Below are 22,498 nucleotides of genomic sequence, written 5' to 3' on the forward strand. Positions count from 1 at the left end.
ATTATGCATATGTATCGACCAATGCGTCGCGCAGCTGGTCCACCACAGCACCGGCTTCCTGGTTTTGCAGGCGGTATGTCGACTCAATGACACTCAGCTCCGTGGCCGTCGTATCGAGGCCGACAAAGGCGACCCAGTCATTCACAAGAAGCCCAGCACCGATCAAATCAGACCCGCGATTGACCGTACCAGACACGAGTGGCACTTGCAAGAGCGACGACAGCTCGTCCTGGTCCTGCAGTGATGTCTTGGGGTGCACCAGAGCACCCTGATTGGACATGGCGAGGTACGAGCCCACAAGCACGTTGTCACCCACCGTTTGCCGGAACACTTCGACCTTGAGAACATCCGCCAAGATCTCCTCCGTCTCGCGGTCCAAGTCGGGGTGCACGATCGCCACGTAGTCATTACACGCAATCACATTACCCAAGGCACTCAGACGCTCTTCAACACGCTGAATCGCCACAGAGTCGGGCAAGCTATTCCGTAGATGCTGGAGCTCCTGATCTGTCGTAGTCATCGGCACAAGCAGGCCGTGGCGATTTCCCACAGTCAAACGACCGACGAGCCGCGTTCCTGCAATCGTGCAATGCACAATGGGCATCAGGTCGCCCAGTTCCACTTCAAAGGCCGAGTAAAAGTTGGCAGATCCGCCCACGGTTACAAGGCAGTACGAGTTTGTGAGGCGCGCAAACACGCCAATCTCTGACGAATTCTCGAATTGACAACGCAACGCCATAGCGGTGTAGTTGCCACAGGGAAAGGGGGGAAACCAAAGCCCGTCCAAGCCGTCAAAAAAAAGCTGGACCGGGTGATGATGTAAGCACTTCGACGACCTGACGCCGTCTCGTTCATCGTTTCCACCCCGCTTCCACACACACACCATGGACCGTTCGTATGACGCAACTCACACCAGTTTCGGCTCTCTCGTCCTCTGAACAGTTGCAAATGCAGCGCCTCATTGAGCAAAAGCAGCTCAAGGACTTTATGCGTCTGTACTCGGGTCTGGTGGAGCGCTGCTTCGGTAGCTGTATCCACGACTTTACGTCGCGCGCCATTACGTCCAAAGAGTCCGAATGCGTGTCGCATTGCACACAAAAGTTCCTGAAGCACTCCGAGCGTGTTGGTGCTCGCTTTGCTGAGGAGAATGCTAGGCTCATGGGCCAGCAGCCTCAGTAAACCAAAATGGCTCTTTTGAGTACCCCATAGACGACAACCCATGTATGCCAAGAGCACGGCTAGAGAGGTGCGGCCGGTGCATCGTGTGCCACTGAGAGGGTGTGCGAGAGTGCAAGAGGCTTGGCAAGTCCTGCCCTCCTCCACTTGTATGGCAGCTTCGGACGGCGAACCTTTCCCACGACCACCACGGCCCTGGGCCAGACAGTGGTGGAGTGTTGTGTCGCGATATTATGGCAGAAGAGAGCAGCGCAACTGCGCCGTCTTCGCTACCGCCCGCGTCATCAGGGCTCCCGCCTAATCGTGCACGCGCACGCGGCATATACCAGGCAGGTACAGCTGTCGCGCGTGCAGACGAGCCAGAAGCATGGGAACTGGATACTTCGACGCACGAGCCCGTGACAATGGTCCAAGCAGGCTTTGATCCTCTCACGTCTGGTGAAAAATCATGGATGCTCGCCTCGGCGGCTGTGACACTGATTATCGTGGCCATCGGGCTCTACATAAGCTTGGCTTGACGATACACTCAGCCCTTGTACATAACGCAACGAGCCATAGTCGCCTCGAAGTACGCTTGGCATGGTGCCTGGAGGCGCCAGGTTGCATTGGTGCCACGTGACATGGAACGAGCCACCAAGCGACGCGCGGTCACTGCCTGGTTCCTTGATGGCTCCGTCGACGCCAGACGTCCATGCCGAGCCGCAGTGGCTAGTGCATGCGCTGCGCACGGAAATCAGTGGTGCCGATGTGCGCAGCAGGCTGGAGCATGAATGGCGGACTCAGCCTGCGCATGCACGCATCGCTATTGCCGAGCTAATGCGTGAGTATATCCTGCAGCAAGATGTATCGTGCGCACGCATAGCCGAGGCACTTGCCATCACTGAGACGTCTTGGTGTGATGTTATTCTTGACACATGCTGGGCCCTTGATGCTGAGATGGAAGTGCGATGTGACGGAAATCTGCCTTTAGAAACAGCACGCTCACGACTCGCTGACGTGGTCAGAGCCTTTGTTACAGGGGGTCTGTTGACGGCCAAGCTCGTTGCATCTCGTCTCGATGCAGCGCTTCTTGGCGCCATCGGTCTGTTGGATGCGAATGTGTTTCAACGGCGAGGTATCCAAATCCGCACGGCCACATTTTTTAAGCAGCCCAAGTACAATTTATTGCGAGAAGAAAATGCAGGCTACGCTGCCTTGTTTATGAGTCTTGAGTCGTGCATTGGACCTGCTATGTATGCTGATGGCGATACTGTTGTTGAAAGCGAGACCGCACGAGATCGAGATGCACGCGCCGAGTCGTGGCTCCAGACATCCATGCTCGAGTGTATCGGTCGCTTTGGTCTCGATGCAGTGCGTGTGCTGGACATCATTCTTGCATCTTTCTGTGCGCACGCCGTCCATCATTATCCCTTCTTTTTGAGTGTGATGCGCCGCGTTCCGTGGAGCAGTGCGCGTATCGCCGAGGTGCTTGGCTTCCAATATGCCCATTATACACATCCGGACACGCGCGAATCGACGCCAGAGGAGCTATACCTACTAACAGCGCTATTGATACGCGAGAAAGTCGTGTCTTTCGCTCAGATGCTGGCATATGTATCGCCAGACGATACCATACAAAAGCTTAAGCAGGCACATGATGAGGCACTGACCTCCAAAACGGCCACGGTCGGGGCCAATGCATTGACGATGGCCGCGCCGCTGATCGATGATGATCATGACTCATCAGCTGCAAGTAGCACGACGCCAGCAAATACAGTCGATGCAGCGCCGCCGCCGCCACCTAGCCCCCAAGGCATATTTCTTATTCGTGCGCTTCTTCGATGTGGCGCATTAGACGAAGTGCGCGGCTTTCTTGCAGCCCATCCATGGATTTTTGGTGCATATCCCAGCGTCACACATGCTTATTTGCGCCTTGTATGGTATCGCCTTGATACACCTGCCTTCCGAGATGCCGTGACCCGATTCGCGAGGACTGGAAACGATCAGACATCGGAGTTGACGATGTATGTGCCTGAACCGCATGCAACTCGCACGCATCGCTACATTTTTTGTGTGCGCGACTGGGCTCATGGACATGCGCCACTGAACCAAGTGGAAGAGGTGTTTGAGCTCTTGTCTCCTCTTGGTGTATACGTGTGTCAAGACCGACGCCTATTGCAGCTTTTGTGTCGCGTATGTGCTCAGGCGCCGAGCAAAGAAGCGTGGATGCCATTCTTGCGAACGCAAGTGCTGCCTGCCGTGACGCTTGCTAACGGCGGTGCGCCACTGCTGTATGAGCTGTGGGAATGTATACAAACCCTTCCGTATCCTCAGCGATACAGTCTTTACGGAGAATGGAAACATCGAAGCACTAAGCGACCCGAGCTACGGTACGCCAAAATGCAGACTGAGCGTGAAGCGCGCGGAATTTTGCGGCGCATCAGCTCTGACAATGTGCGTGCGAGCGGTCGGAGTCTAGCCAAGGCAGCGCACGCGCATCCCACTGTCTTTTTCGAGGTGGTGCTACACCAGATTCAGTCGTATGACAACTTGATCGAGCCGGTCGTTGATTCGGCAAAGTATTTGACACCTCTTGAATACGACGTGTTGACGTATGCTTTGCTCGAGGCACTGAGTGATCCGGGGAAGGCGCGGACGAAGCAGGACGGCACGAATACAAGCTTGTGGCTTAAGAGTCTCGCTTCATTTGCCGGCGCACTTTTCCGTAAGTATGCCGCGATGGACTGTACACCTATCCTGCAGTACCTCGCCAACCGGCTGCATGAGGGCCAGGTGGCCGATCTAATTGTCCTGTCTGAGCTCATACTCAAAATGGCTGGTATCGAGCCCATGGGCGAATTGTCAGATGCTCAAATGGCGGCGTTGTCAGGTGGACCGCTGCTTCAAACAGAGGCGCATCTCACGCTTATTCCAGGAACGACGCCCGCCGCTGTGTTACTTGCACGCAACAGCCTTAAAAAGGGCGCGATGCGTTTGTACCGTACGCTGATGCAAAACCGACTTGCCGTGCCGCTGCTGATTCTTGTGGCCCAGCAGCGCGAGGCATGCGTCTTTTCGGACGATGACGTACACATAAAGTCGCTCAGCAGCACGTTTGATACGTGCGTTTCCATCTTGCTGCAATACACTCACTTCCTCATGTCACAGGGTACGAGTGAGTATGCACAGCTGGTGCCAAGCCCATCTGCATGGATACGTCGCTTTGGCGTGGACGTCCCTATAGCCTACCATCTTGGAAGGTTGTCTCCCGACACACCGGAGAACTGTGGTGTCTTGGGCCCTCTGTTTTTCGGAACATTTTGGCAGTTGAGTCTGCCGGATCTTGTGGTACCGATGGAGCGATACCAGCATGAACTAGATCGCCTGAAGCAAGCTGTGCAGCATGTCGAAACAACGACAGACATGACCGAGAGTCTTAAAACATCGGCTCGTGTGCGACTGCAAGAAAGTATGACTCAGCTCCAGGCGGAGCTCAAGGAGCAGACACTAGCACATCAAGCAACACGGCGCCGATTGCAAACAGAAAAGGGGCAATGGTTCCATGCTGATATCGATCGTGCTCAGCTCATCCAGCAGCTGGTGGCTCAGTGCCTGTATCCTCGCGCGCTCTTTTCGCCAACGGACGCTGTGTTTGCGGCGCGATTCCTGCGGACGATTCACACGCTCGGTACGCCTCATTTGCCGACGCTGGGTGTCTACGACACGCTCCTTACTCAGCACGTCGCACCGACCCTATTTCTTGCCACCGAGAACGAGGCACGATCGTACGCCCGATTCCTGTATACGGTGCTACACGACCTACATGCATGGCTCGTATCACCCGACGCGTACGACAAAGAGGCTATTGGGTCAGATGTGACTGGCTTTTCATTGGCATGGCACGGCATGCGTGGCATGCACACACGCCCAGACGAGCAGCCCTTGTCTTTTACAGCGTTCAAGGCATGCATGTTGCAATGGCACTCGTCTCTCTATGAAGCGTTTTCCGCCTGCTTTGGCGTCGAGTACATGCGCATGCGAAATGCGATTGTCGTACTCAACCGCCTCTCTGCCTTCTTTCCACTGTACCGCGATCATGGCCAGCGGCTGTTGCAGGTCGTGCAGCACGTCGTGGCTACGGAGCATCGTGGCGACCTCAAGGTACTGGCACAGGGACTCGCTGCGACCCTCGAGAAGCACGCGCCTAAGTGGGTCGACGTGACCTATTTCCGTCCCTTAACGAAAGAGGAACGAGCCAGAGTACGTGAAGAGGCCCGTCTCGAGGAAGAACGCAAAGAAGAAGAGCGTAAAGAAAAGGCTCGTCGTGAAGAAGAGCGCAAAGAAAAGCTGCGTCGTGAAGAAGAACGAAAGAAACAGGCTCGCGAGGAAGAAGCTCGTCGCGAAGAGGAGCGCCGCGAGAGAGCCCGTCAGGAGGAAGTACGCCGCGAAGAGGAGCGTCAAGAAAAGGCTCGCCAAGAAGAAGCTCGACGTGAAACGCGCAAGGAGGAGGCCCATCGCGAGCAAGCCCGTCCGAGAGACACGCACCATGATGAAGCTCGGAACGAAGGCCGTCGTCCAGATGCTCGCGAGGAATCTCGTCGCGGACCCCGCTCCCGGAGGGATGCTCGGAGAGACGATGAGCCTCGCGAAGTTCGGATTCGCGGCGCGCGCGACCGACCAAAAGAATCTATCAAGGAGACGCCGCGGGATGATCCACGCTCTGATCGGGGCTCGCGTGGCCGCTGGAGTCGAGAACGTCAGTCCTACGGGCGATACGATCGACAGATGGACCGCTCGGACGAAGGATGGCCGGAAACCAACGCTCAATGGGGGCGCCGAAGGGTCGACGGTGCGGCGGAAGACGAACACAGCGCCCGAAAACGCTCACTCGCCGATCGGCTCGGGTCGTCGGAAGGAGGCGCATCGGACGCCCAAAGTACGCCGGACTCGAAGCGAATGCGCAAAGAGCGTATGGATGTGCCCGATCGTGGTCCACCAGCGCGATCCTGGGGCCGTGGCAGTGGTCGTGCACCGACGCCGCCAAGAGACGTGCCGCCACGCGAGCACCGTGAGCGTGATCGCCGCAAGCGACGAGCAGGGGGTGAAGGATGAGATAATGTATACAGACTGCATAGACTACCGTGCCTCGAAATGGAGCTGAGTTGTTAGATAGTGTGTCACGTACCATGTGTTTGGTGCGCTTTTTGTACATGATGCGATGTCCGCACTCACGACACCGAATCGGCTCGCGAGGCCGAATTTCGTTGATGGCCGAGCAGTCTGCGTAAGCGCTCTATGCAGATAAAACGTACCAGCACAGATGTACTCGACCGCTGGCTGGCGCATGCCCGCGCCGCCAAGTGGCACTCCGCCAGGGCGCGCCGCGTAACTCATAATGGAAGGCGACAGAGAAAAAATCGGAGCGGCACTGACGAGTCTCGTGATACGTGGTACACACCTCCATGTCATGGCGAAATTTCGGCGCCTTGGTCCTCAACCTTCTCCCCATGGATGGCTTGATCATTGCTGGCCGTCATGGCCAGCCCATCATGCTATCGCGGTTTCGGCAAACGAATCCACTCTATTCTATGCTTCATACATCCTTTTTGAGTGATTTGATTGCGGACATGCAAATGCAGGCAGAGGCAGGCACGTCGAAGAATGCATCTGTGCGCGATATCCCGCCTGTTTTGTCGGTGCCCCTGCCGGACTCTATTTTTGCTGAGAAGGAAGAAGAGGACGAACAAGACGATGACGACGAAGGAGAGTCCGTTTCTCCACCAGATCTGCCGGATGAGGCACTCGCCTGGTCTGAGTCGGTCAAGAAAACGGCAGAGGACCCCACCGAGACGTGCATCTCTATCGAGGGCGGCTCGATTTTGTGCCACATCATGGTAGGTGATGTACGTTTCTTGTGTCCGGTATCGCATAGCATAGATCCGCTGATTCCCTTTGCGTTCCTACACAAGGTTGTGGCCATTTTGCAAGAGTACTTAATTGGTTCTACGGATCCTGCCCTCATGACTGAAGATGTCATTTGCGAGCATTTCGACATTGTCTACGAACTCATGGAAGAAATGCTCGATGGTGCGGGACACGTTCTTCTTACTGAAGTCAATGCCCTCAAAGATATCGTGCTTCCTCCCAGCTGGTTGGACAAACTCATCCACACCGTCGGCCTAAGCTCATCAGCAGAGCATGCACGTACATCGCTCGCTTCGCCTGTCCCCTGGCGTCGGCCTAATAGCAAGTATGCCAAGAACGAGGTGTATTTGGACATTGTCGAGACCATGGATGGAATCGTGAATGCCTCGGGTGCACCATTGTCGCTCGACGTGCATGGGACCTTGGAATGTTCGGCCCTTTTGAGTGGTATTCCAGAATTGGTCGTGAAACTGAGTCATCCTACTATGGTGGAGTATCCTGCATGGCACAAGTGTATCCAACAGCGCGACTGGCACGAAAACCGCATACTTCGTTTTATTCCGCCAGATGGTGATAGTCGACTGGGCGAGTTTCGCATCAAGTCTGCTGCGACTGCAAAGTCAACCTTGCCTTTATGTATTCATGCGAACGTCATGCCATACGAGGCAGCACTGGGTGGGCTCCCATTTGAAATTAGCGTGGAGCACACTCTGGATCATTCGTATGATTTACAAGACGTGTGTGTTGAATGGCTCCTGGGCAATGGCATACAAGGTATAGATGCCACGACCCAGGTGCAGACTGTGGCAAATAAAGTCTCGATGTCATCAGACATCGGTTCTATACCAAGTCTGTCTCGCTCAACAGGCACGATGGTATTCGACAGAAAACGCCAACTTATGCGCTGGACAATTCCCACACTCATGCCATCGACCATGTCGGTTCTTAGGGGCACCATTTTGTCGTCGACGATACACTGTCGGCCTATGTATGCTCTGCAAGTTCAGTTTATGGTACAAGGGTATTCTTTTTCTGGACTCCGAGTCACTTCTGTACAATTGGAAAAAGAGGCATACACCCTTTCCAAGGGCGCGCGCGTGCGTCTAATGGGCGACATAGAATGGCGCCTTATCTAGTTGATACCCCCCTGTGTGGTAGTGTTACACCTTACTTGGAAAAAGGTACCTTTTTGGAGTCTCCACACTGACTCTGGATATTCTGGTCGATGTCCGCTAAACGTTTTTCGGTGGCTGCTAAGATCTTCCTGCGACGTTCTTCGCGCTCTTCGTCAGCATCCACAGGCACATTACTGGCTGGTTCATAGACAGGTTCTGTAGATAGCCTGTGTGTACCTAGTATTTGGTTGTGCTCAAATGCTTCGACTTCACGGTTTAGTTGGCTGTTGAGGGCATTAAATTCTGGCGGATGCCCCGCTATTTCGTTGTGACAAAGTTCATGGAGTAAAACTCGCCGCGTTGTTTTATAGTCACGCAAGCCATCAGCCGCATCAGTACGGATGCGAAGTAAAATAGTGTCACCCATGTTGATGTTTAAGCCCAAAAGATCTGGGTGCTCATGCGGTAAAAGCTCGGTGAGTGTGCCGACCTTGTAGCCATGTAAGTGGCAAACATGCAGGATAGCAGGATCGGATGCAAGTCGGTTTAAGTAAGAAAATATTTTGGCGTGCAAGGGATTCGACGAAGGGATCGATGCATGAACCACATTCTTGCCAAACACAGATTCTGGGACCACCACTGAACGTTTCTGAGGCGTGGTATTCTTCAACAGACTTGGATGAAGTTGTCGTCGTTTCGCCCGTGCCTTGTCCCATTTTTCCTCTTCAGCCTGGACCTCCTTTATTTCATCATCAGGGGCGCCAATGACAGTGATCTGCATGCAGTCGCTCAAACCTACATCTCGAATTGTAGTTTGGGTAGTCGTGCCAGCACGTAGTGTTTGGAGTAACTGACGTGCTTTGGGTGGCACCAAGATTTTTTGGTTTTCAGGCCGCACCCCAATAGTATCGAATATCAGGTCTTGAAAAGCAGATACGGTCGATATATCTTCGAGCGTGATTGGATAGGTCTTTGAACGATATGAAATCGCTATTCGTAGCTTACTCCTGTTCATTAGAGGCTGTTGTGTGGCAACAAACCCCATATTCTCGCACGCCAAGAAGGCGTCGTCATCATCTCCACACAATATTATTTGCTGAGATAATGATTTCTTGCCTGGAACAAGGTTGATTCATTCTACGCGACGTTACATGCCAAGGTCTATTCAACTCTACAAAGACTTATCTTTAGAATCAAAAAGAGACAATGTCAAGCCTCATCATTTTCGAATTTTATAGCACCTCTCCTGTTTTTGCGTCTACATTTAACGAGGTTCTTCTCTCTGTGTTATATTGAACGACCCCTTTAAATGAAGTTGCTCTTTGCTTTTGCTCTTCAAGCTCTTTTGTTTTCTGCGGTGGCTCAAGCCTCCTTTATCCGCCGCAGACCACATGACAGTATCCTGCATCGTCGGAATGACGATGAAGGTTTACTTGGTCATATTCATGACGATGTTTCATCCCTATGGAATGGTTTAGCTGGATCCCACAGTGACTCTTCGTCATCATCCGCCTCAGATTCTTCGTCCGAAGGTCGTGTAGCTCACACAAATTCAAGCCACGACAGTTCATTGGTGGACTGGCTCAATGGCGTGTTAGGTGGAATCTGGCATGGCGATGGCAACCACGGGTTCTACAAGACCAATCCTAGTTCCGGTCGCCTATTAGCGAACAAACCCAAGTTGGGTCTAGCGTGGCCGAATGGTGGATCTATGAATATCACTCATTTTATGACGAAGAAAGTATCTTGGTTTTACTCATGGGATGCCACGCCAGGTTTCTCTCCCGTCCCAGAAAACATCACATTCTGCCCTATGCTCTGGGGTCAAAACAAGATTAGCCACTTTAAAAAGCATGTTCTCGGAAACATTAACAGCGCAAACAATGCTGGAAAGTGTGTTCTAGGTATGAACGAGGTCAACCAGCAAAATCAAGCAAAAATGTCCGAGGGTGAAGCTTGCTCCATGATGCGCGAGAACATTATGCCACTCAAAGCCCATGACTTCTACGTCGTTTCGCCCGTAACCACTAACGCTCCCAGTGGCATGAAGTGGATGAAGAACTTCCGCAAGCAGTGCTCAGATGTCTGGAATACGGTGGATGCAGTTGCTGTGCATTACTACGGCACGAACACGACAGAATTCAAGCAATATGTATCAGAATGGCACGACACATTTAACAAGCCTGTTTGGGTAACCGAATATGCCTGCCAGGACTTCAACGGTGGCGAGCAGTGCTCGGACTCGGAGGTCTACAGTTTCCACATGGAAATGGCGGTTTGGTTTGACAAGCAAAACTTTGTTGAAGCGTATGCGCCATTCGGCGTGATGCAAAACTTGCAGGGTGTAAACAAGGCGAACAGTCTCCAAGAGGGTCGGGAACCCAACTTCATGTACAATTCCATTTCCAGCGTCCCTTGAGTTTACATCCTCGGTCCACACACATGGATTCAGACAAAGCGCGCAATATGATTTTTGTTTATAGAATATTACAATTGTGACTATATAGACAGTGCATTCTGCTCATTCGCATATCACAACTAATATCTTGAATACATCTGACACACAGTGTGGCTTCGCAGATTGTTTCCGCCCCACCAGAGGCACGAGCTATGGCATGGTTGCTTACCCATTCCTTTGTACCCTAATCTCGTTTCTCCACGTATGACTAAAAATTATCGGGCGAGGTTTCTCATAGGTGCCAATCATCAGAAGCTGGGTCGAATTTCCTAGCCTTCCGAGCACATTGTGCATCAGACAGCCCCTTGTCATAACATTGTATACATGAGAGCGTGTTCCCTTCTTTGAATTCGAGTACACATCGACACAAAAAACATCGCTTTCAATCGGAAAGAGGCAAACTTTCCCTCATCAGAACACTTTCCCAATAATCGAACACGATGAAGGCGTTGCGTGAATTAAAAAACACGTTTAAGGATCTTGGACTTGCAAACGCGAAACTGAATCCTGTTGTTCACTCTACACAAAAGCATGAAACTACGCTCTTGCCACCAAAAATGGTGATTAGAGCCACCGCAGACTATGTACCTGAATCTCCGCATGAGCTCAGTTTCCACAAAGGTGACTTTTTTTATGTGCACACCAGCGCCGATCCGGGCCAACAGTCTTGGATTGAGGCATGCAACCCAGCCACTGATGCTCGAGGATATGTGCCTCTAACTCATTTTGAGATCATTTCGCGCACAAAACCACGAACGACTGTACCGCTTTCTACGAAAAGTGAATTGAATCCAAATGGACTGCCAAGCACACCTAGCACAACCGAATCGTTTATTTCAAACTCTTCAAGTTCGGTATGCACCAATGGCGGTACATTTGCAACAATGAAGTTTGACTTCAAGGCTGAGCTCCCGCACGAACTCTCTGCAAAAGAGGGTGAAGGTGTGTTTGTCATGGCAAGATCCAATGATGAGTGGCTCGTAGCAAAGCCGCTTGAATACCTCAGTGCACCCGGATTGATTCCAACAAGCTATATCACTTTTCGGGATATGCGATCTGGTCAAGCATTATCTTCGGAGGAAAATGTATCTGTTCTATCTGGCATACCATCAGTATACGAATGGGGTGAGCAAAATAGGCGATACTGTGAACAAATCGTTCCCCTTGAGGACATTAACAACCACAAGTTGCATGACAGCAATTCTCTCAAAATGTCAAAGCAGGGACGCCTTTCGAAGCTGCTCCCTGCGACACCACACTATTATTATAACATGGATGACTACTTTTCCTCGTTAGAAACGATCAACCACTCACAAGCATACAATATGCCACTCATCGAAACCACTATGCCTCGTGATGTGCCGTCACGATCAACCAAACTCACCCTAGTCGCAGTGGATCACATTCACATGGATGAACAAAGTTCCCGTTTCTGTGTGCATCTTTTTTATACGTACAAAGTACCCTCAAGCTCCACCCCCATGTACAAGCATCACGAATTACTACTCAATCGTCTCTATTCCGACTTTGTTTCTCTGCGGCATTCTTTACAAGAGGAACTTGCATCCTATCTACCTCTTGCAGCCTTGTCGCAAAATCTTCCCAGCCTTCCGCCGGGATCGACTGGGACTGCTGAAATGGATCACAAGGCCATATCGAGCTTTTTGCATGGTTTCTGTGCATTGCCAGATTTCATTCTGCAGTCATCTTCTGTCCAGATATTTCTTGACGTGCGATCTTATGACCAATGCCACATAACTACGACCCAACACAACATACCACAAAGTACGATGCTAAGGAGAGCATGTGCTCGACATATTCCTGACATGTACTCAGCTCCTAACTTGCCCGCAGACAGCCAAAATATCGACTCTACCATCCACACGGCACCAGCAGGTTCTGACACCACATCTCTTTCTGACACTTATTATCATCGCATTAAAATTATACACCAAGGAGACACATCCAAAGTTGTGGCTCTGCGTGTCCCATCAGTTATATGCTATGATTCTCTCATGCAGAGAATTGAGGAAAAACTCGGTACGAAGTTTCAAGCGCTTCAATCGACGGAAACCTCGCCAGACCAAGGCTGCATACAAACGGACGAGCATCTTCAGTCATGGTTAGACACGTCCCGTGCGCACGGCAAGAAACTAATTCTAGTCGCCAGTCCCATGCGCCAAATACCATAGCGCCTGTACATACACCTGTGTCGCCTTTTCGGTTAAACGAATTACTTCGAACTAGTGGTACAAAAGCTACGATAAGGAAAAAAAAAGAAAAGACAAAGCACCGCTTACTGTATCCATCGACCTCTACGCTGAAGGCACATCCGGCGATGGGACGGGAAGCTTGGGTGTACAAAGGACATTCATTCATCGTTCCAGTAAATAAAAAAATTAAAGAGCACAAGTTTTGAAACGAGTGGAATTTTCAATATGATCCAGCGTTCCTATCTTTAGCGCAAAAGCATGAGCTCCAACCATCAGGCTGATATCGCCAAATTCCGTTTTTAAGCATCCGCCTGGATCTCACCTTCCTCAACAAGGACCTGGCCGATCACAGGGCTTATATCATACGACTGGCGGTTACTGAGCGGGACAGCGTTGGCAAAAGCAACGGCCAGGGCGGCGAAGATCGCAACGTTAACAAAAGAGAATTGCATGGTGGTCTTGAAAGGTGGCTGAGAAACAGCGGCTTCTCACCAACTTCTTGTGACCCACCACAAAACTTCTCTGATTGGCTCCGACGAGCATGTAGTCCATTGAGCGTAGCACGATTCATTTTTTTTACATTCGTCTCATAGCCAATCAAATGTATTACTTGGATCCAACACAAGAATAGCATGCAAGATAGGGAGCCGGCTGCCCGTCCAATCATATCATGCATGAATACTGGCTTAAGCGGCTGTGTGGTACGCCAATCAAATTAGACCCTGCCGCCTTGTAAGACATAATTTCTTTCGACTAAAGGCCACAGCAGGACTGTCACTCGCGTCAGCGTAGTAAGGCGATACACGACCCAAAAGTCTAGATACCTACGCCTGCGTTGTTTCCTATACCGAGTCTTATTGCGAGTCCAGAATAATATGGCAGGGCCGCAGCCCAACTGGAATGGGAATGCACTCGATCAGAAGCAACAAGAACATCGGCGCAGCTACACGACTCAGTCTGCCACTAGCAAGACGAATGACTCACGCAGCCGTCGTAAATCTTCTAACACAACTGCCCCTGTGACAAATCAACCATATCCCTCTCTACCATCCCATGAGCCATTAGGACACATGTATATGCAACCCAACCCCCTTTTAGGACAGCAGCCTGGTGCTGCTGTACCACAAAATCATTCCGCCTTCATGCCTTGGCATTCATACAATATGTCAGCCAACCAAACATCTCTCCTAGCCGACGCGTATGGTGCAGCCAACGGACAACCACAACCAGGTACCACAACTAGTTTGGACTGGGTCAACGGCATGTCAGCATATATGCTTATGGACCCGAGCGCACGACCATCATCTTTCTCTTCCCCCATGGTGCAGCAAACGCCTTCGAATATAAATGTATACCAACCTTCGCCGTCTCAATTGACCCAATATATGAGCCAGCTCCAATTCCATAATCAACAGCAGGAAAACATCGCTATGCAGCAAAACTTATTTCTTTCTCAAATTCAGCACGCACAAGAACAACGTGCTCAACAAGCGATACAAGATCAGATTACTTTACTTCAGCAGAGAATGTCTCCATCACAGGACTCGGCACTCGATTCGAATGCGAGACTTCGCACGGACATATTGTCGGCTCGTTCGCGAGAGGCACATTCACAGCATTTGCACAATGGTCCATTGAAAGAAGCTACGTTTGTATCGTCTCGAATACCAGACGTCTTGTCTAAGAGATACAGTGGTCATTCGAACGTGGGCACACCATCGAAAGACTCTATATTGCCTTTCCAGTCTGATCGTGATGCGTATGAAGATGCTTGCCCGTCTCCGAGTGTGGAACAGTCAGCACGACTTGAATCCAAACGCGTGTCGTCCAAGCTTTCAAAGGAAGAAACAGGCGATATATCCTCGGAGAGGCGGCGTAGTCTGACTCCATCCATTGTAATTGATCAAGTAAATATTGAGTCTACGGATCATGATTTAGCACGCAAGGTGAATTCTGTGGGTATGAGAATGGGTCCTCGTACTGCCACTATAATGCATGAAGTGCAAGTGCCTGAAAACAATACCAAAAGCAAGAATGGAAAGGAAGGTTTAAGGCGCTCTTTGGTACAAGATGGAAATCGACTTGGTAACGGACACAGCGCGCTCTCCTTACCACTTATTCAGCCTCGAAGGCAGCCGAGAGGACCGCCCATGGATGCGTTTTTTGCTAACAATTTTTTGGCGCGCCGATCTTTGCGGACACGACGGGAAGCCATGTCTAAATTGTGTGCTAGTCCTCGTGCTTCTATATTTCAAAATTTGCGCTCAATTCGCACGTCATCTCCTGCGAAGAAAACGCCTGATGTCGAGTGACGCCGCGAACTTCGGATACAAGTTGTGTGATTAAACAAGAAATACCTTATCATAAGTTCTACATGAAATTGATAATTCCTTTTTTTGGCGTCCAATCAAATTGCGCTTATGAATCCATCTTGAGAAAAAGGGCAGATAGGCGCCGCGGATTTCTCGCATTTGAGGAAGGCAGCCTGCGATTTTCTCATAAAGAAGTTTCGTTAGCCAAATCTAGGGAATAGGATCAGAGCCAAGCCGTTTGACCTTTACTATACCATAATCGTGGCGTGAACATTTGCATCTCGGTTCCTAAGAAGACGCTGCTGATTTATGGATCGTATGTATATGGATAGGACGACAGAAATCTTACACTTCAGTTGAAAACACGGAAGCCGCTATCGGCTTTGCCGAAAAGGTGCAGTTTGACGAGCATCTAAAAGATGGACACAAAAATGCACAAACCCTTCAATCAGATCTGGTTCCTCTCCCACCTGCAAAACATGGTGATCCAGACACAAACATATCGGATCAACACTTTCCAACAGATGAAGAGCGAGCAACACTGCGACGCGTACCTGAAAAACTCAGCGTTGCCGTTTTTTCAATCGGTATTTGCGAATTAGCCGAACGTTTTAGTTTCTATGGTGCAACACAAGTGTTCACTAACTTCATCGCACGTTCTCGTCCCAAAGTTGATGGAGAAATTTCTGCTTCAGGTGCTGCCAAGCATAGCTCACAAGCCTCAGGTGCATTGGGTAAGGGATCAGAGACAGCAAATGGTCTTGTAACATTCAACCAGTTCTGGTGCTATATCACGCCATTACTGGGCGCGTATGTTGCTGATGTATACACCGGTCGTTTTAATGCCTTATGCCTTGGTGTTGCCTTTGCCATGGTTGGACACATCTTGCTAGTGATCTCAGCTATACCGTCTGTATTGGACGACGCAGACGGCGCAATAGGATGCTTTGCTGTGGCCATTGTTATAATGGGATTTGGCACGGGTCTTTTCAAGAGTAACTGCTCTGTCCTGATCGCAGATCAAATGAAGGTCAAAGAGCAAACGGTCGTAAAACTCAAGACGGGTGAACGAGTAATTATTGACCCAGCACTCACCATGGAACGCCTGTACTTGTGGTTCTACTTAATGATTAACATCGGATCGTTTGGTGGCCAGCTCGGTATGGTCTATGCTGAAAAATGGGTGGGTTTCTGGCTCTCTTATCTGCTACCCACACTGGTATTCATTATTCCCATCCCTGTGTTGTGGTTTGGTCGAAAGTATTACAAGGTCCTACCTCCTGACAGGACTGTGTTCAATAATGCAGCTCGTGTTTATGCACTTGCTTTCAAGAGGAATTGGAGCTGGTCACCACTGACTTTTATACGAAATTGGCGCTCAGAACATTATTGGGACTGCGTCAAGCCTTGTACCATTGAAGAAACTCAGCGCAAACCCTGGATGACATTCGACGACCATTATGTGGACTTATTGTCCCGTGGTGCAAAAGCTTGCATGATATTCATGCTTTTCCCCTTGTACTTTGTGTGCTACAACCAAATCACCAACAATTTGATCTACCAGGGTGGGCAAATGGATATTGGCTCTACACCGAACGAAATTCCGGCTACTCTGGATCCTATCTGTATTATTGTCTTCGTGTTTATATTTAATATGGGTGTCTACCCTTTGTGCGACCGGCTCAAGATTCCATTCACGCCCATTAAGCGCATCACAGTTGGCTTTTTTGCAGCCTCCTTCGCCATGGTCTGGTCAGCCGTCCTCCAACATTATATCTACCAGAGGAACCCATGTGGAAACCGCGTTGGCGATGATGTGGTTAGGAATGGCATAAACTGCAGTGAGACTAACGCAGATATCTCAGTGTGGGTTCAGGTTGGCGCGTACGGCTTGGTTGCTTTGAGTGAGATTTTTGCATCGGTTACGTCTATGGAGGTGGCTGTGCTCATGGCACCTGTCAACATGCGCTCTATAATTATGGCTGTTAGCTTGTTCACTACTGCCATTGCGGCTGCCATTCAAGAGGCGTTCAACCCTCTCTCTAAAAATCCCCTATTTGTTGTCAACTACACTGTATTTGCTGCCCTCGCATTTGTCGGTGGTATTCTCTTCTTCATTGTGTTCATTGGCATTGACAGAAAGCAAGAAGAACTCAATCTCATGAGCCAAGAGGGAGCTCTGCGCGAGGCGCAAGAGGCCGAATGGCAATCTGTGCCGCACGATACCAAATCGAACTCCTAACTACATCCACTGGAATAACATGTCAACACTGCTTACTACACATCTTGCACTTGGTTGCTTCTATCCTTCTTTAGCCTGCAAATGCCTCGAGCCAGTGAGGTTCATCCTTACCGTGGTCTCGCGTCCAACAAGAACCTTACCGTATGTATACAAATAGGCCACTGGAACCGGTGCTACCCTCTCCTGCTGTAATGTTTACTAATCCGCCATGCAAGCATATGCAAGCTGGACGTGTCGGGGATGAGCGTATGACATTCCAGACAGCGAACTGAACAACACAGCCGCGTGTGCCTAGACCTGCTGTGTGTTCTTTACCAACACTCAGGCAAACCATGTACAACAACAACATGCAAGGTGGCTACGTATGTATGGATTAGTAGTCGCGTGTTATTCACACATACAAGTACCCCCCTCAAAACGGAGGTTATCCAGCTGCTGGCCCTATGGGCGGCTCAGTATGTACGATAGCATTGCAACCGAAGCTAACCGTGACAGGCTCTTGACAACCGTCGTGCGCGTGTTCACGAAAAGCGTATGTATCCGACATTCTTGGGGTACTAACCAACCAGATGGTGCATGCGGTCCTTGGTACGCATGATCCACTCCGTTGGACCACTAACCATGGTAGCTGTGCTTTCTGTGTCGGTCTCCTTGCTTGTTGGTACGTATTACGATGTAAAGGTCTTTGCTGACTTTAAACAGCTGTACGTTGTTTTCGGAGGTTTCTGTCTAACTCTGCAGGTCTGGAAGACATCATCTGTGCCGGCTGCCTTGACTTTATCTTCTAAACCATTTCAGACAAGTCCATCAAAGACCTGCATGTTACATACACGTCGTCTTATAGGATTCATTAGCATTCTTTCCAACTTCACTATCTTGTTTCAGTCGTATTCCATCGCCACACTTTAGCGTCCTGATCGTCGGGGATAGGACCCTTTTCAAGACTGGCATCATGATCCCAATGTCGTGCCCCGCCGACACTAACGATGATGTGAATATCGAATGGATGAAACTGGACGCTCCCGACCGCATCTTGTTGTCAGTGACGTAACAAACGTACCTGCATGGGCCTGCCACTCAGCAACAGGCTGGACGTGAGGGGTTCCATTGCGTTCTAAAATGGAAGCCCAAGACCAGATGCGAATCCAACCATACTGATCACCGGCTGCTAGATATTGGCCTTGGGAATCCATGCCGAATTGGAGACGTTGATGAGTTTCACCTGCGTCGCGGGGCAATCGGGCTACAAGTGAGACGTCGGAAGTAGCGAGTGGCTTGAACTGAAATGGTGAAGAGGCTCCGTACAAGTAACTGGTATCATACACATACAGACATGGAGCACGACGCATGGAAACGACAAGAATGTGTTTTTCTTTGGGATGCCAAGCCAATTGGGTAATGCCGCGACCTTCAGGTACAGTCCAGCCACACAAGCAGACCCTTCCACCCGGCAGCAGATTTTGTGTACCCCACTTGGACGACGAGCAAGTTTTGTCTGTGGTGAGAAAATCGGCAAGCCATTGCGATTCTGTTAGGTAGATGCCAATAAGATTTGTGAAGGTACCCACTGCGGTCACTTGCACCGTCTCCGAGGCATCTTGCTGTGCCACGGCCGGAGAGCAACCGACGGCCAAAGCAGAAACAATTCCATGTTGTCCGCCGTTATCTTGTTCTGACGCCTGTGACGACAGATCCAGAGCTAGATGATGGTTGTTTCCAACAGCGTGCAGCGGGAACAATGCTAACGCATTTCTTAGGCCGGCATACATCCATGATGCATCATCGCTAAAAGTCAAAGCATAGAGTGGATCATACATTTCGACATGATTGATGATACCATAAGACGCTTTCGTGGAGCCATCGATCGAATCGACAAATCGAGTAGGAACATCGCGGCAGCTTATGACATAGCACCACCTGCGCTCGATATCGTGGTTGCTTGGCGCCATGGCCGGGAGCATGTACCATTGAAGATCTAAGATCGGCGACGGCGCTTGGTATGTGCTGCACAAACGTGGTGTTTCGTGATGATGGTACTTGTATACATAGACTGCATGCGTTTCAGACCGCAAAAGCAATAGCGAGCCATCTGGGGACCTGCGCGACATCAGTAGCATACACATACCATGCTGCACTCCGCCAAAAATCACCAGGTTTTTGGCACGGCAGAATATGTGCCAAGGTGGGTGGCATCAAGAAAGACAAAATGCATCCTGTGCGACAACCTGCATTCCGTGCATGTAATTTTTCGTGACGACATCGTGCATGGCGAGTCCATTCGAGTCTGAAAGTGGGGGGGTATGAAAAGTCACCTATGTAGACGTACGTTGCGTGGACGACTCGACAGATGGCGCCTGGGGAAGGGATAGCGGGCGTTTTCTGCCCCAGCCGCGGCGAATAGCCACGCGGCGACGATCTTGTTCAAAGGCCCGTGCCGACATGAATCCATTCCTGCCGAAGCGACCGAGGAGTTTCGTCCGGCGCTCATCTGAACGTACGCGTGGCGCATTTCGAACGTACAGCTCCCAAACCAGACCAAACATGTCGGCATTCGCGGGGTATGGCGATGGGATATCGCTGCGGTAGGCAACCTCGGTATATTGCCTAGCGCCGCCGTGCTTGTCAGCGTGACGTGAGCGAAGCACCGTTGTCGACAGAGTAGGGTGACGAAGGTAAATAGCCGAGCAAGTACGGAAGCTCACGTCCAGGTACGGTGGGATGAAGAGGAAGGGCGCAGCGAAGGGTGGGAGATGGAAGGGCAGCACACCGGCTGGCAGAGCATCTGATGGTTCCTTGGGCTCTGTATCCTTAGGTGGCTGTTCTTCCTTCGACTCATCGGGCACAGCGTCTGATTCCTTGTCAGATGCTGGTTTGGCCTCAACTTCTGGCGCGGCTTCTTCTTGGGCGGGAGTGGGCTCCGATGCTGAGTCCGTCTCTTCGGAAGGCGTCTTCTTAAGGCCGTAGCGTTCTTGTTCAACCTTTACTCGCTTTGCGACTTGCTCGTTCAGCATAGGCACACTGCTTGGCTCCACGGAAATGAGGTCACCAGGCTGAAGCAGGTAGCCTGGTTCGCGAAGAGCTTCTCCGTTTACATGGACCTTGCCATGCAGAACCAGTGACCGTGCATAGTATACACTGTGCGCGAAACAGCAGCGGAACACGACTGTATCTAGACGCCGCTCCACGTCGCGTAAGAAGAGGCTCTTTATGGGCGGTGTGGGCGTGTCCAAGGCGTGCTCGTCGTGCTCGTCGCCCTTCCAGCGGGGGTTGAAGGAAGTCGCAGCCTCTGGAGCATAGCTAGGCAGGCTTGATGGCAGAAACCAGCGCTTGAAGCGACGCTCTGGAATCCAATCGCCGTGATAACCCCGAAGCAGGCGCTTGGAGCGCCAGCGCTGCTGATACATGGTCATACTAGTCTTGGTAAAGTTGAACTCATCCACGAGGCGCATGTTGGTTGACCGCGCAATCAAGTTGTACAAGTTCCGCGGTGACCAAGACATGCGAGGCAAGGCCGACTCATGGCGAAACAGGTTGGCCTTTCTCATGACGCCGTCAAGGACAATCCGCTCCCAGGCAAGGAGGCGGCCACGACGCTGGAAGAAGAAAATGACATCAGCATGACTGTACATCAGCCGCGCATCTTTCACGTGATATGACCAACATGGTGTGCTACGTGGCGCATGGCACCGTGCATCGCACGTGTGTAGATTGGACAAGTAGGGCCACGCGCATGGAGGGCACGGCACGGTGCCAGCAGAGCGCGTGCGCACGACCGACCCCGTTTCGAGGTGGGTGGGCCGACATTCCAACTCAACCCTTTCTTCTAGCCATACGCAGTCGTCATGTCGAACAAGCAGGTGCTTCCTGAAGGTCACTTCCTCTTCACGTCTGAGTCGGTCGGTGAGGGTCATCCCGACAAGATCTGTGACCAGATCTCGGATGCTATTCTGGATGCATGCTTGCAGCAGGACCCGCGCTCCAAGGTGGCCTGTGAGACGGCTGCCAAGACGGGTTTGATCCTGGTGTTTGGTGAGATTACGTCCAAGGCTCAGCTCGACTACCAGAAGATCATTCGTGACACTATCAAGGAGATTGGCTACGATGCGTCTGAGAAGGGCTTTGACTACAAGACGTGCAACGTCATGGTCGCGATTGAGCAGCAGTCGCCTGACATTGCTCAGGGCCTGGACCACGGTAGCCTGGATGACATTGGTGCTGGTGACCAGGGTATCATGTTTGGTTACGCTTCCGACGAGTCGCCTGAGCTCATGCCCCTCACGGTGGTGTACTCGCACAAGCTGAACCACGCCATGGCCTCTGCCCGTCGCAATGGCCACTTGCCCTGGCTCCTGCCCGACACGAAGACGCAGGTGACGATCGAGTACAAGAAGGACGGCGGTGCCGTTGTGCCTGTGCGTGTGGACACGATCGTGGTGTCGACGCAGCACACGGACGACATTTCGACGGAGGACATCCGCAAGCTGATCAAGTCGGAGATCATCGACAAGGTGATTCCTGCCCATATGCTCGACGAGCGTACGGTGTACCACATCCAGCCTTCGGGCCGCTTTGTGATTGGTGGTCCTCAGGGAGACGCTGGTCTTACGGGTCGTAAGATCATTGTCGACACGTACGGTGGCTGGGGTGCCCACGGCGGTGGTGCCTTCTCGGGTAAGGACTTCTCGAAGGTCGACCGCTCGGCTGCGTACACGGCGCGCTGGATTGCCAAGTCGCTCGTGCACGCTGGCCTTGCTCGCCGTGCGCTTGTGCAGCTTTCGTACGCCATCGGTGTGGCCGAGCCTCTCTCGGTGTACGTGGATACGTACGGCACGAGCAGCAAGAGCGATGCGGAGCTTGTGCAGATCATCAAGAACAACTTTAACCTCAAGCCAGGTGTCATTGTGCGCGACCTGGAGCTGCAGAAGCCCATTTACCGCCAGACGGCGTTCGGTGGCCACTTTGGTCGCTCCGAGTTCTCCTGGGAGCAGCCGAAGGAGCTCAAGTTTTAAAGGGCGGCCTAGTGCTTGTCGCTGCGCTGCGTCTTCTTTTGATACCGATTCAACATCGTCACTCTATTT

The 22,498-nt window shown here is 51.4% G+C and overlaps 15 protein-coding genes across 15 annotated transcripts; 10 read left to right on the plus strand and 5 right to left on the minus strand.

The window, feature by feature from the left end:
- Position 1: 1 nt before the first annotated feature.
- Positions 2-739, minus strand: MRET_3640 (translation initiation factor 6; the record flags this gene model as incomplete). Its single annotated transcript, XM_027630267.1, has 1 exon — positions 2-739. The coding sequence occupies one exon, from the start codon at positions 737-739 to the stop codon at positions 2-4; it is 738 nt and encodes a 245-aa protein (XP_027485851.1).
- Positions 740-884: 145 nt separating this feature from the next.
- On the plus strand, positions 885-1,179 carry MRET_3641 (mitochondrial import inner membrane translocase subunit TIM9; the record flags this gene model as incomplete). Its single annotated transcript, XM_027630268.1, has 2 exons — positions 885-891; positions 917-1,179. The coding sequence occupies 2 exons, from the start codon at positions 885-887 to the stop codon at positions 1,177-1,179; spliced, it is 270 nt and encodes an 89-aa protein (XP_027485852.1).
- A 230-nt stretch (positions 1,180-1,409) lies between these two features.
- On the plus strand, positions 1,410-1,694 carry MRET_3642 (uncharacterized protein; the record flags this gene model as incomplete). The annotated part of the gene is made up of 1 exon (XM_027630269.1): positions 1,410-1,694. The coding sequence occupies one exon, from the start codon at positions 1,410-1,412 to the stop codon at positions 1,692-1,694; it is 285 nt and encodes a 94-aa protein (XP_027485830.1).
- Positions 1,695-1,842: 148 nt separating this feature from the next.
- MRET_3643 (THO complex subunit 2) lies at positions 1,843-6,267 on the plus strand (the record flags this gene model as incomplete). Its single annotated transcript, XM_027630270.1, has 1 exon — positions 1,843-6,267. The coding sequence occupies one exon, from the start codon at positions 1,843-1,845 to the stop codon at positions 6,265-6,267; it is 4,425 nt and encodes a 1,474-aa protein (XP_027485835.1).
- A 24-nt stretch (positions 6,268-6,291) lies between these two features.
- MRET_3644 (DNA-directed RNA polymerases I, II, and III subunit RPABC4) lies at positions 6,292-6,549 on the minus strand (the record flags this gene model as incomplete). Its single annotated transcript, XM_027630271.1, has 3 exons — positions 6,292-6,312; positions 6,341-6,435; positions 6,468-6,549. The coding sequence occupies 3 exons, from the start codon at positions 6,547-6,549 to the stop codon at positions 6,292-6,294; spliced, it is 198 nt and encodes a 65-aa protein (XP_027485857.1).
- A 113-nt stretch (positions 6,550-6,662) lies between these two features.
- Positions 6,663-8,216, plus strand: MRET_3645 (AP-3 complex subunit mu; the record flags this gene model as incomplete). The annotated part of the gene is made up of 1 exon (XM_027630272.1): positions 6,663-8,216. One exon carries the CDS (start codon positions 6,663-6,665, stop codon positions 8,214-8,216), a length of 1,554 nt encoding a protein of 517 aa, XP_027485859.1.
- Positions 8,217-8,247: 31 nt separating this feature from the next.
- Positions 8,248-9,210, minus strand: MRET_3646 (ubiquitin metalloprotease fusion protein; the record flags this gene model as incomplete). The annotated part of the gene is made up of 1 exon (XM_027630273.1): positions 8,248-9,210. The coding sequence occupies one exon, from the start codon at positions 9,208-9,210 to the stop codon at positions 8,248-8,250; it is 963 nt and encodes a 320-aa protein (XP_027485853.1).
- Positions 9,211-9,504: 294 nt separating this feature from the next.
- On the plus strand, positions 9,505-10,614 carry MRET_3647 (glycosyl hydrolase catalytic core; the record flags this gene model as incomplete). The annotated part of the gene is made up of 1 exon (XM_027630274.1): positions 9,505-10,614. The coding sequence occupies one exon, from the start codon at positions 9,505-9,507 to the stop codon at positions 10,612-10,614; it is 1,110 nt and encodes a 369-aa protein (XP_027485854.1).
- Positions 10,615-11,093: 479 nt separating this feature from the next.
- Positions 11,094-12,845, plus strand: MRET_3648 (bud emergence protein 1; the record flags this gene model as incomplete). Its single annotated transcript, XM_027630275.1, has 1 exon — positions 11,094-12,845. The coding sequence occupies one exon, from the start codon at positions 11,094-11,096 to the stop codon at positions 12,843-12,845; it is 1,752 nt and encodes a 583-aa protein (XP_027485916.1).
- An 896-nt stretch (positions 12,846-13,741) lies between these two features.
- MRET_3649 (uncharacterized protein) lies at positions 13,742-15,178 on the plus strand (the record flags this gene model as incomplete). Its single annotated transcript, XM_027630276.1, has 1 exon — positions 13,742-15,178. One exon carries the CDS (start codon positions 13,742-13,744, stop codon positions 15,176-15,178), a length of 1,437 nt encoding a protein of 478 aa, XP_027485829.1.
- Positions 15,179-15,487: 309 nt separating this feature from the next.
- On the plus strand, positions 15,488-17,420 carry MRET_3650 (proton-dependent oligopeptide transporter, POT family; the record flags this gene model as incomplete). Its single annotated transcript, XM_027630277.1, has 2 exons — positions 15,488-15,494; positions 15,535-17,420. 2 exons carry the CDS (start codon positions 15,488-15,490, stop codon positions 17,418-17,420), a joined length of 1,893 nt encoding a protein of 630 aa, XP_027485882.1.
- Positions 17,421-17,752: 332 nt separating this feature from the next.
- Positions 17,753-18,208, plus strand: MRET_3651 (uncharacterized protein; the record flags this gene model as incomplete). Its single annotated transcript, XM_027630278.1, has 6 exons — positions 17,753-17,782; positions 17,825-17,875; positions 17,916-17,952; positions 17,990-18,008; positions 18,049-18,083; positions 18,162-18,208. 6 exons carry the CDS (start codon positions 17,753-17,755, stop codon positions 18,206-18,208), a joined length of 219 nt encoding a protein of 72 aa, XP_027486089.1.
- Positions 18,209-18,291: 83 nt separating this feature from the next.
- Positions 18,292-19,613, minus strand: MRET_3652 (guanyl nucleotide binding protein; the record flags this gene model as incomplete). Its single annotated transcript, XM_027630279.1, has 3 exons — positions 18,292-18,452; positions 18,481-19,517; positions 19,546-19,613. The coding sequence occupies 3 exons, from the start codon at positions 19,611-19,613 to the stop codon at positions 18,292-18,294; spliced, it is 1,266 nt and encodes a 421-aa protein (XP_027485884.1).
- A 119-nt stretch (positions 19,614-19,732) lies between these two features.
- Positions 19,733-20,965, minus strand: MRET_3653 (mitochondrial 37S ribosomal protein NAM9; the record flags this gene model as incomplete). The annotated part of the gene is made up of 1 exon (XM_027630280.1): positions 19,733-20,965. The coding sequence occupies one exon, from the start codon at positions 20,963-20,965 to the stop codon at positions 19,733-19,735; it is 1,233 nt and encodes a 410-aa protein (XP_027485883.1).
- Positions 20,966-21,262: 297 nt separating this feature from the next.
- MRET_3654 (S-adenosylmethionine synthetase) lies at positions 21,263-22,429 on the plus strand (the record flags this gene model as incomplete). Its single annotated transcript, XM_027630281.1, has 1 exon — positions 21,263-22,429. The coding sequence occupies one exon, from the start codon at positions 21,263-21,265 to the stop codon at positions 22,427-22,429; it is 1,167 nt and encodes a 388-aa protein (XP_027485886.1).
- Between the last annotated feature and the right edge of the window lie 69 nt (positions 22,430-22,498).

The sequence above is a fragment of the Malassezia restricta genome, chromosome VI (assembly GCF_003290485.1).
Source record: "Malassezia restricta chromosome VI, complete sequence".
Lineage (NCBI taxonomy): Eukaryota > Fungi > Basidiomycota > Malasseziomycetes > Malasseziales > Malasseziaceae > Malassezia > Malassezia restricta.